This window comes from Carex rostrata, chromosome 32, assembly GCF_964058835.1.
Source record: "Carex rostrata chromosome 32, lpCarRost1.2, whole genome shotgun sequence".
Lineage (NCBI taxonomy): Eukaryota > Viridiplantae > Streptophyta > Magnoliopsida > Poales > Cyperaceae > Carex > Carex rostrata.
The window spans coordinates 2,665,153-2,677,296 of record NC_135949.1 but is presented as its reverse complement, the minus strand read 5'-3'; the positions used below and the strand labels follow the sequence as shown (position 1 = coordinate 2,677,296).

General features: G+C 37.3%; 2 protein-coding genes across 2 annotated transcripts; both read right to left on the bottom strand.

Moving 5' to 3' along the window:
• Nucleotides 1–3,730: 3,730 nt before the first annotated feature.
• LOC144548168 (uncharacterized) lies at nt 3,731–6,928 on the bottom strand. Its single transcript, XM_078296876.1, has 3 exons — nt 4,991–6,928; nt 4,068–4,884; nt 3,731–3,996 (listed from the first exon to the last, which is right to left on the bottom strand). Exons 1-3 carry the CDS (start codon nt 6,920–6,922, stop codon nt 3,833–3,835), a joined length of 2,913 nt encoding a protein of 970 aa, XP_078153002.1. The 5' UTR covers nt 6,923–6,928; the 3' UTR covers nt 3,731–3,832.
• A 366-nt stretch (nt 6,929–7,294) lies between these two features.
• On the bottom strand, nt 7,295–11,312 carry LOC144548203 (putative disease resistance protein RGA1). The gene is made up of 3 exons (XM_078296908.1): nt 10,871–11,312; nt 7,787–10,432; nt 7,295–7,585 (listed from the first exon to the last, which is right to left on the bottom strand). Exons 1-2 carry the CDS (start codon nt 11,246–11,248, stop codon nt 8,357–8,359), a joined length of 2,454 nt encoding a protein of 817 aa, XP_078153034.1. The 5' UTR covers nt 11,249–11,312; the 3' UTR covers nt 7,295–7,585; nt 7,787–8,356.
• Between the last annotated feature and the right edge of the window lie 832 nt (nt 11,313–12,144).

Here is a 12,144-nt window from a genome sequence, read left to right as displayed (position 1 = left end):
TGACCCCATTTGCAGTGGAAAATTTATATATGCTTGACTCTCGTTTACGTTTGACTCCCATAGTCTGAAATTCTGGATCCATCCCTTTCTTTAGTGATCCAAACATAAAATAGAGATGAGAAATAGTACATTGAACTCAGAAACAACGCTTCATGTTATTTTTGACAATCCAAATGCACTCTAAGAGTCAAAAAGAAAAATTCGGAATTAAAAATATTAATTTGTCAATATTTATTGATTCTTTTTTTCATTCCAAAATAGCAATGACCAAACCACAATAGGATGATCGGATCAATAGTTTGGTTCACTCTGTTTAGCAAGCTGCGCACTATCAACCACATAGATTCGACCCCTTTATCTCTAGACCGATTTACTCAACCCTTGAACGAATAATTGTTTTGATTCAACCCATACTGCGATTTAGGCCGAAATTTTTATTTGTAACACAAAAAAATAGATAAATCAAAACACTCTAGATTTGAGGGATTTTTATATTTATTTGGGTTGCACAACCAATTTGTGGCTCATTTATGAGGGACCGCATATTGGCTTAGTGGTCCTCCAAAAGCACAAAAAAATGCATTGTAATATTAAATATATTAAGTTTTGAGGGACCTCTAAGTCAATATGCGGCTCCCCATAAATGAACAGCAGATTGGTTATGCGGCCTAGGTAAATATAGAATTCCTCCATTTTGAAAGTGTTTTGGGTTTATTATTATTATTTTTTGTTATACTATTATTAAAAAAAATCGGCGATTTAGGAGCGCAGGAGGAGGACGGGTTTCGGCGGGATGACTTAACCAATTGGTTCGGTCCACCTCTATTTCAGATCTCCACTAACCATGAACCGAATTGGTTTAGTCATTTATTATTATGATGAAAAAATAATCAATATGTTTTCTGACAAATTTAGTTTTAAATTTCTAAAAATTAAAACATTGAAAGAGTAATATATTGGGCCGTCCTTCATTTTCCTGTTTGGGCCGTCTTCTTTTAAATCAAATTTAGGCATGCAATTGGACCGATCTCTTTTACCTGCTTAACTTTGAAAATGTGCAATAGATGTTTCAGGCTTTGTTTGCCTTATTACTGAGATGTTTTCTTTTAGGTACTGATTTATATGTTAATAACTTTGGTCCCTTCTCAGTAATTTAAAATTAAGGTTGAGTTATATATAATTCCAACTTATTTTGCCAATGTGATGGCTGAAATAAAAAAATAAAAAATATATATAAGAATTAAATACGATATTTTAATTTGTTTTCGATGGATCATATATCAAATTTGAAGCATTTTACAAATAATTTAGTCACCGGTTTATTGTCAACGAAGTTAAACCGTTATTTGATAAATGCAAAAAAAAAAAAAAAATCTTGCCCTCCAATATTAAAAGTTGTTGCGTATTCCTCCAATAATAGAAGTTGTTGCATATTCCTTCAGCTATCTAATTTATACCAAACACATGTATAATTCTATTTTGTTATTATAATAGTTGTTGTTTCGTTATTACTGCTTGATTTGCTTTAAGATTCGTGCCAACATATTTAAAACTTAATTACTCTAAATAGCTCCGTAAATCTAAACCATCCGTATAAATTTTAACACAGATTGGTTAGTTTATAACTGACTTTGGATGAATTTTTGTCCAAAGCCCTCTGGACAAAAACTCCACCCTTTTTTTAAGATATATCATCACAAATTCACAATTGCATTTTTCTCTCTAAACAAATCTGAAATTTTATCGTAGGAAGGGGTACAAGTACAACAATTAATGATACATTTTTTTGGTTTAATTGCTAACATCCCCCAATTAATCATTAATGCTTTTCAATTTCCTTATCGGAAATCAAAATATTCTATTTTTTTCATTAACCTAATATATAATCTATTATTTGATAATTATATTAAATTTTATCTCCACCAACCGTAATAGCCAAACAAAATACTATTATTTGATAATTGTATTAAATTAAATTTATAATATATCAAAATCATAATTATGGAACAAATTGTTGTCTATTCCTTCAATAATAGAAGCATCGAAATTAGAAATCTTGCCCTTTTTTTAGTTCGTGGGTTTTATTTTGGTTACTTCTATTTAGTATGAATAGAAAAAAAATGTGATTAGCATGCACCATATTATATAATATATATTAAGATTATGCATTTAATACCCCCAACTTATTTGGATAATTACCAACGAGGACCTAAATTAAAAGAAAAAGTAAAAATTAGTAGAACCAAAAATCATATCCGTATCCGTATCTACTGATAATTACTTACTGGTAGAATTATATCTGTATCCGTTTTTATTTTTTGAATACACATCGGATATCGGATATCCGTAGATATATACATGAATATTTTCATAATATATGTTACATTATGTGGTATATATTTACTATTCAGGATAATTAAAATTCAAAATCATATCCGTATTAATAGGGATATTCGGATATCGGATATCCGTATCTAATTTTCACATACGAATCCATATATGGTCCGATATTTATCCAATCCGTTTGCACCCCTAAATAAAAAAAACAGACTTCTCTCAAATTTTTGAATGTGATAACAAAACGGGGACCAATTTAAGATTTGTTCTCCATTGAAAGGATCATGTTCAGAGGTTTTGTTCCTTTAAAAGGTTGGACTCAAAATGATTCACCCATTGGGATTCAAATTGATTATCGAAGTGCTGTTTAATTAATTAATTTTATGTCTAACAAAGAGAAAAAGGCCTTATCAAAAAGTTAAAAATTGGAGATAACTATAATAAAATGGCAGATATCCAAATAACAACAAAAAATGGCCAATTTAAGAATAGCTAGAATAGCCAAATCAATAATAGGTATCGTTTATCTTAAGAATAGTCAAATATCAAAATTCTTAGGAATAGTCTATTCCAAATAACCTATTCTCAAAAAGTTTGGATTCCATATTTTGACTATTCTAACCCAACCAAACACCGAATAGGCTATTCCAAATAACCTATTCTCAACCCAACCAAACATACCCTTGAGAAGAATATTTGAAGAAAAGAAAAAAGAGTAATAGAAAAAAAAAATACAAAAACAATGAAAATGAGTCCTCACAAGCAAAGGGAATTCTTCTCATTTATTACAAATCATATAATAAATTGGATAGTAAATTCATTTCTATCGCCAGTCTTGGAGGGGACTCCTAAGCGGCCATTTTTATTAATAACCCTGAAACAAATGTAAATTTTAAAAATGCCCCTGTCCCCAATTTTTTTTTAAAAATGCCCTGACCGCCTGGGCCCAGGGCGACCCAAAATTCCCTGTAGGGCGCCAGCCCCTGGGGCGGCCCAGAGCACAAGTGAGGCGCCACACAGCAGGGCGCCTCATGTGTGTGTGTTTTTTTTTTTTTTTTTTTTTTTTTTTTTAGAGAAATCTTAGTATTTTGATTTGAATAATTTTGTGAAAAAAGTTTAGGGTTTATGTATATGTGTATGTCAAAAAATAAAATATTATGAGTATGTCAAAAAATGTAAAATTTGGTCTCCAAGCATATTTTATAATAGATTGAACATCTAACGGTTTTAATTATATTGTTACGCTTTTAATTATATTGTTCAACTTTAATTGTATTATTAAACTATGTTACAATAACGAAATGTAAAGTGCAAACAACATAATACCAACATGAACATGAAATAATAAAACATAATGTCAACATAATGCGCGCCAATGTAATACAGCGGTCCCATAGTAAAAATACTACAGTCAGAAATATATTACAATAAACAAAAAAGTTCACACAAGCAAAATAGCAAGTTTATCTGCCCCTACCACGACGTCTCAATAAACCTAACAAACGACTAGTTGTACTGGTATGAGCTGCAGGTGCGGCATTACTTGTAGAGGCTTGGCAACTAGATGATTGGCTCGGAGGAGGGGGGGGGGTTGTGTTCTACCAGTTGCTTCAGCAACAACTCTAGCATTTTCTCTTTCGTTGTGCGCGTTTATGGCATCTGAAAATAAGAATACAATTCAGTTAGTAATATAATAAAATCATAAATGAATTCCGAAAAATGCTACATACCTGCCCTGCGCCTGTCAGAAACGGAACGGCGAGCCTGATTTCCCGATGGCCTCCTACCACCCATCTCGTCCATGGTCATTATAGCACGTTTGTGTCTCCTCCTCCCCTTCCTTATCCATCCTTCTGAAGGGAGTATTCTATCACCGACATATGCAGGCCACTCGTGCTGATCGGGATAAGAATGGAAAGATCCACCCCAAGTGGAAGCAAGGTAATCGGTACGGTACATGTCAGCAACATAGTGATCCTCGCAGTAGTTCCTCACTCGGCATACCGCCATCACGTGACTGCATGGTATGTGACTTAGTTGGGGTCCCTGGCATGTACAGGTTACCGCCCTGGCATCTCCGAATTTAACCACGTACTTGCAAGCCCTCTTGACAAACGCCATAGTGCCGTCTGGTTTACGGCTGGTAGGAACGTACTCATTTGGATTTTGCACTTTGAATTCTGTTCCATCATTACCCATCGGGATCACGGTCATAGTTGCACCTTTGTCCCTGTGTCGTCTTAGTTTCTCCTCCATCCTTGTTGAAAATGACTGGTTCATCCTTATTAATTCTGCGGCCTTAGCACGTCGTTCCTGAAACCAGGCATTTAACTTGTAGAATGTGTCCTCTACAACTGCAGCCACAGGCAACATCCGGCTCTGCTTGAATACTGCATTCAGCGACTCGGACCCGTTGGTGGTCATAATTCTCCAACGCCAACCTCCATCACGGGATTGATATATTTTCTCGTATGCTGGATCTTCGTTGACATCTCGGGGATTATTTTTGCCCACCTTCATTAAGTAGAGATTTGCCTTTGGCATGTACTACATAAAAAATAAGGAAATAGAATAATGTAAGTAAACAATTGTAATAAAAAAAATTGTTTTCTTAAAGTACAATAATATATGTAAACAATTGAAATACATGTACCTTTGCAAAACTGCTAGTCATCTCTACCACCCTTCTCGGCTTTTTCTTTCTGCAATTCCATCTAAATGTATCAGTAACCCACTTGTCGCCCCCGGTTGCCTTGGAAAGGTTCTCCGCAACGTGTTGCATACACAACCTGTGCACACACTGGCCAGTACGTGTTGACCAACCGTAATCTTCACGATCAAAAACATATTTTATTCCTTTGTGCTGGTCTGATATCACGCAGAAAAACTTCCCTTCCCCAATCACCCGTCTTCTTAAAAACTGCATAAAGAATCCCCAGTTCTCGCCGTCTTCTTTATGAACAATTGCAAACGCCAAAGGCAACAGCTGGTTCTCAGCATCATATGCGCATGCTATCAGTAGCCTCCCCTCGTAACGGCCAGACATGAAGCATGCATCAATGCTGATAACGGGTCTGATGTATGGCACAGCCTGGATACAAGCACCGAAAGCCCATGCTATGCCCTTGAATTGTTGAGCTCCCTCTATTAGTACTCCGTCTTTATCAAAAAAAGGGCCATGCCATCGCTCATATATGGTGCCGACATTTGTACTTGCCATGGCCTGGAGCAATGGTGCCAGATAGCCATACGAATCCTTCCAACTATCGAATATCCTGCAGATAGCAAGTTCACGACCTCTCCACAGCCTATTGTATTTTGGGATTACATATTTGTATTTGTGTCTGACGGTCATAGCCACCGCCTTGATGCTCATCGATGGATCCAACTTAATGTCCTCCTCAATTGCATCGGCAATTAGTGATGTCGTCAGCTGCGCATGGTCTGTCCTTGTGGACGCAGACTTGCATGTATGAGGTGGTTCACACTTCTTAATCATCCATGCTTCCCCTGAACCCACAGGGGTTGCAAAAAGGCGGAACTCGCAGCGCGGGTGAGTTTTACACAGCACAACTAACCTTGTTCGGTCCCTTTTGTGTAGTATACATTCCCAGTTGCCGTGAACATGAGTCTCATTTATTTTCTTTACAAGTTCGTCTATGTTGGTATAAACTTGCCCTGCGGCAAGTTCTTTGTTGTATTCAACACGAGGACCGAAGAAACTAATGTCTGCCTCTTCGAAAGCTGTGGTGTCGTTGAATGTGGCGACCGGATGCTTACTTCCCCGACCTGTAATCGGGAATTTTTCTGCCCTGGATAAACCTGGTACATTTGCATCACCATCTAATAAGTCATCAGCTTCCCAAACCCCTTGGTATTCGTCCCCCGTTTCCATTTCCCTTTCTGGTATGGCATCAATAGCATCAACATCAATATCAATATCATTTCGATTAACGGGTACCGGTCCTGACTCTGGCATAGTTGGAAATCTAGGGATTATGGGTGTCTGTCTGGGTGGTGGTGGCAACTCTTCAGTATTTTCTGGGGAGTTGTGATACCCCTGGTTGTCATAACCGGGGCTGTGGTACCTCTGGCTGTCATAAGGGGACTGCTGGTGATATTCCTGGTTGTCATAAGGGGATTGCTGGTGGTACTCCTGGTGGTCATAAGGGGAGTGCTGGTGGTACCCCTGGTTGTCATAACCCGAATTGTCATAACCTGAAGGTCCCGCCCCAGCCGAACTTGAAGGTCCAGCCCTCGTCCGGGGAACCCTCTTCGAATATATGTCCATCACCGGGACCCCACAAGCCACAAATTGAGTATACACAACTCTCCACAAATTGGCATCTGTTATTGGAAACTTAACAAAGTAAGGTCTACCCCCCACACGTGAGTTGTCAATCCGTGTAGCCAATTCTATTTCATACCTGTTGGGGTTTACAGATGTCTTTTCGTATATTAGCTCCTTCAGTTCCTCAAATGTGGTATTTTCATTAATCTCGAAGCCAAATGCGACTTCTTTCGTGTAATGCACGCCATCTTCATCCCTTTCTAGCTTGCCGCTGACATACAGTGCAATTAACATCTCTTCTTTAACAAACTACATTTAAAAAAAAATGACAAGTATTACATGACATAATAATGGGTACAATAATAAATGACTAATTGAAAAATAAATGACTAATTGAAAAATAATTAAAAATTTTTTTAAAAAAATTACAATGTTGCTACAGTACGTGTACAGCAATTGCTACAGTAAATATACGGTACGCTACAGTGCGTGTACAACTAAATTGCTACAGTAAACGTACAGTACGCTACAGTCAATGTACAGTAGGCAACAGTAAATGTACAGTACGCAACAGTAAATGTACAGTACACAACAGTAATTACAAACAGTAAAAAATAACTACAGTAATGACTAATTATTATAATTAAAAAACATACCTATTCACTCAGTTTCTCGCCTCGAGCGAAATTCTCAAATCGAGAAGTGACAGAGGCAGAAAACGGGGTTTAAATCAGATTAGATATGGGGCGCCCTGCTGTGTGGCGCCTCACTTGTGCTATGGGCCGCCCCAGAGGGTGGCGCCTCACAGGGAATATTGGGCCGCCCTGGGCCCAGGCGGTCAGGGCATTTTTAAAAAAAAATTGGGAACAGAGGCATTTTTAAAATTTACATTTGTTTCAGGGATATTAATAAAAATCTTCGACTCCTAAGTGTTCTTTGTGGGCGACGTTAAAAACGCTGCAAAAAAATTGGACAAGAGCTTATGAATTAGAAACAAACAAGTATATAAAAAATGAAAAATTTATTTGTCGAAACAGGAGTAGCTTGATTAGTCAACATCTTACCAAGGCTTATGGTTACATAAAAAGTGAAAAAGTTCAGTGGTCAAAATCTAAATATTCAAATAATAATAAATATAATAATAATAAAATTATGAACCTCATAAGATTTTTTGTAGTCAGGGCAGCCACAACCACGAACCAACACTTCACAAGGCCCAGATGGAATCAACCAATCCGGCAGCAAATGAAGCGAACCACAGGATGTAATTGACAAAATTGTAAGTGATGAAATGCTCTGCCGATTAATTTGTGGTATTTCATGAGATAAATCACCAAATAGCTCTGTAGATTCCACCAACTGCAGTCCATCCATTGTTAGTGATTTCAGGGTTTCACACGAAAAAATTGACAGTCTTTTCAACATATCTAGATGCCCAAATCCGGTAATGAACTCCAGGTGGTCACACATAGAAATTATGAGATCTTCAAGCTGGGAGGGCAGCAGCTCCAGCTGCATAGTTCGGATATTAGAACATTCAGTAATGTCGAGGCACTTGAGAGTGTGAAGATTACCGAATGGAAGGGATTGAATATAGCCACAACTTTCTAACCTGAGTTCATCAATTGACCGCAATAACAATGGATCCCCCATCCATCCTGGTACTATGGTAGAAGGGTAGCCTGATACTAGAAGTTTCTTGAGGTTAGGATGTGGCTGAAGGCATTCTCACAAGGAAAAATGTACATCATCTGCGCCAACTATCCCACCTTCACAAGCTTCTGGTACGAGTATTAATTCCAGCTCTGAGTCCGTGGTGTATTCAAATCCATCATTATCATCCCAGTTTAACTCCAAAATCTCAAGTTTACACTTATTTCTCAGGTTAGCACGCTTGGCATCTTCTAAATTATTAATGTTCTTTAAGTTTTCAATACAGAGCATCCCTTTAAGGTACTTCATATCCTTTAACCAACCTATAGTTCTGACTTTCCACCATGCTTGAACTTTTGTTATTGACGGAAAATTAGCAAGACCATGGGGGACATAATCCAAGAATCGACCATCAATAGTTAATTCCAGTAAGTTAGTAAGTGAACAGAGCGATTTTGGTATCTCTTTAAGGTTGCCACCAGAATAAATCCATAGAAACTGTAAGTTAGCCAGATCACCAATATTGTCAGGTAGATATTCAAGGGAGTCACAATCAACTTGTAAATCCACCAAGTTGTAAAGGAGGCCAATGGATAATGGTAACATTTTAAGATCTGTAGAACTAATACTTAGATAGGTAAGATGTTTCAATTCGGAAATGGAGTGAGGAATCTTTGTCAAACTATCCCATTTCAATATCAATACCCTGAGCACTTCAAATGTAGTGATGTTACGTAAGGTTATGCCTTCCGAAGAATCTTGACAATCATCCATCAACTCTAATTCTGGGTCAAAATACTTTTCCCATCTTCCCATATCAATAATAATAGTTCTTAAACCCTTCATATTTTCTTGGGGAATTCGATTTACATATCCCAAGCCCATCGAACCGCCAACATATAAATGGTATACTTCTCGCAAGACAGTTCTCTCTTGAATATCATGTGGCTGATTGATCTCCACCGAGTAGTGTTCATTCTTAGAATTAAGTCGAGCAAGATCATGGATTATATCATGCAACTTACTACAATCTTTTTCGTGATTTACACCTGCATCATCAAGAAATGACCTCTCTTTTAACTCATTATAATATTCAACACCAATTTCTGTGATTTCTCTATTTCTCCGGGACTCGATGAACCCATGAGCAATCCACGACCATATCAAATCCATTTTTCTTAACACGTGATCTTTTGGGTATGTTGAGCAAAACAAAAAACATGGCTTAAGATGACCAGGTAGATGAGCATAAATAATCTGAAGTGCTGGGAAAATCTCTTCTTTTGATTCTTTTATTTCCCAAAGAGCACTTTCCAGAATCTCCCTCCAAACCTCTTCATCAGTTTCATGCCTAAGGAGACTTGCTATTGACTTTACAGCCAATGGTAACCCACCACACTTTATGGTAATCTCCCTTCCCATATCTACCAAGTGTTTTGGCATGGTGCAACTTGTACCACTAAATGCATAATGCTCAAATAACTGCCAGCATGAATCTTTAGATAAGTTACTTGGGTTAAAACAGGTTGTTGTTTCCATGACCTTTGCTACCTTTTCATTTCTTGTTGTCACGAGAATTCTGACCATCCTTGCTTCTTTAAAATGAACTCGGAACAACTCCCAAAGTTTACGATTCTCGTTCCACATGTCATCTAAAACTAGTAGTATTGTTTTTCCCTTCACATTTTTTGCAAGCTCTTCTTGTAATGGGCTCAACTCACTTAAACCACAATTTGTTTTGGAGAATGATTCAATGGTTGCTTTGATCACTCTCATAACATCAAATTCTTCGGAGACACATACCCACCCTTTTAAATCAAAGCACCAGGAAACTCCCTTATTTTTGTAGACCAATTGGGCAATGGTGGTTTTTCCGAGACCACCTTTTCCAATAATTGAAATGACCGAAAAGGGCTTTTCTTTTTCAGATAGTAACAAATTGATTACCTTCTTTATTTCAGCATCTCTCCCAAAAATGCCAGCCTCATCTACCATGTGACCCGTTGGGGGTCGTGAAAGTTTATTGTTCGGACGCCTCACCCCATCACTGTCCCTTAATTGAAGAGCGTCACGATCCTTTGCTATTTCATCAAATCGACTTCTTATTTTGTTAAGCCGATCAACAATGCCATCAGGAATTGGTACAATGTACTGTTAAAAAAGAAATGAATTACAATGCTAAATTTCATAATTTGTTAGCTGAAAATGATTAATTAAGGGATCAAGGCGCCTACTATGTGAGTGACTGCTCCATCCTTTTGCAAATTGACCTCCGACTTTTTAATAAATCATCGAATATGTACAGAAATAAGTTACATGTACAAGTTCATTAGATTGGAACAATATATGTACTGTCCAAAAAGGAATTTATTAGATTCGTATGTCAAACTTTGTAATTTTATAGTTAAAAATGATATTCAAGGGATCAATATATTGACACTCTAATGTTAGATTTGAAAAGCTTATTATAAAATAAGTGACCACTCCAGTGGATACCAATGCAACGGAAAGAAAACAAATTGCATATAGTAACACTATCACAAGTAAGATCCGTTAAATTTCTATATGCACAAGATACCAACTACTAACCTCTATTTGTTTTCTCTTGTGAAGACCTGAAGCTTCAGAAGCCTTCCTTGCCTCTACTTGGACACGTGTGACCTCATACTGGTACTCACTGAGCACATCGTCAGCATCATAAGCGACCTTCCTGAGCTCCTTGAGCCACAGCTTGACAGAGCGGTCTCTGATCTCCCTCTCCTCAGCATCATACAGTGTGGCCTTGATTCGCTCTAGAGTTCGCATCAGCCTCTTAAGATCCTCCTCAACAGCTCGAGCACGCCCCCTTTCGGAGTTATTTGATGAAGAGGAAGAGGAAGAGGAAGAAGGAGCATGCGCAGAGGCTGTAATAAAGGGGAGCAAATTGGTGGCTAGAGAGAGCAGAGAAGTTATCAAATTCCCTACCATTTTTCTCTGTAGATTATTTTTTGTGAAGAGAGAGGAAAGAACCTAAGATGTGAGTTGTGAAAGAGAGAAATGCGTAAAGAATAAAGGTGAGCTCTTGAAAATGGCGTGAAAATGAGAGCAGTAGTCAATGCTTATTTAACTTCTACTTTTTCTTTTTCAGTGGAGTGGGGCTGTTATGTCTTAAGATATTCGTTGCAGTTGCAGGCTATTGCAAAATAAATTAATATGGGCTTTATCTGGGCCTATATATATTAAAGATGAGCAAATGTTCTATCGGCCTTGATGGCCACCTATTGGACTGCTTTCAGAAGGCTCCATCACTTAATTAGCTATCTGATTTAAAGGGCTGTGTCCTTAACAGCATGATTCATAACATTCATAAAGATGTGTGGTAGGTGTGGTGGGTGGGATCCCTGTTCTCTTCTCTATGTTGTCTTTCTTAGTTTTACATTTTCAACTGGTTTCATGTCACAGGACAGGGAAATAAATGGGTTTGGATTCCCTAAAGTAACCCAGTCTTTAGGTTTTGGATCGGACTGTTCGATTTGAATTCGTTGCTTGAGATTGCTTCGCGATTTGAACTCATTGTGCACTCCACTTTGGACAAATTATTGCGGATTTGAATCAAATGGTTCAGATTTAAAACCAAAAGATTGAGTTATTTCACTGGATCTGAATTTGAAATAAATCTGTTGTTATTTTCAAGGAATAACATGAACCTTTTATTGGTCTTTGTTAAAATTTGTGTATGAAAAATTTCTTTGAGATTTGTGCATGAAAAATTTGAACAGTTGAGATTAGAAGAACAAGTTCTTGTTATTTTTTAAAAATATTAGCATATTTATTTTCATAGGACGCAACTAGTAAATTTAGAAAGATTCTTCAAATATGAAATA

Coding starts and splice junctions, on each gene's coding strand:
- LOC144548168 (XM_078296876.1), bottom strand. CDS start 6,922: ATGTTAATTGCACTGTATGTCAGCGGCAAGCTAGAAAGGGATGAAGAT. Junction 4,885..4,990: donor TGACTAGCAGTTTTGCAAAG/GTACATGTATTT, acceptor TTTTTTATGTAG/TACATGCCAAAGGCAAATCT. Junction 3,997..4,067: donor TTCTGACAGGCGCAGGGCAG/GTATGTAGCATT, acceptor TCTTATTTTCAG/ATGCCATAAACGCGCACAAC.
- LOC144548203 (XM_078296908.1), bottom strand. CDS start 11,248: ATGGTAGGGAATTTGATAACTTCTCTGCTCTCTCTAGCCACCAATTTG. Junction 10,433..10,870: donor ACAAGAGAAAACAAATAGAG/GTTAGTAGTTGG, acceptor CTTTTTTAACAG/TACATTGTACCAATTCCTGA.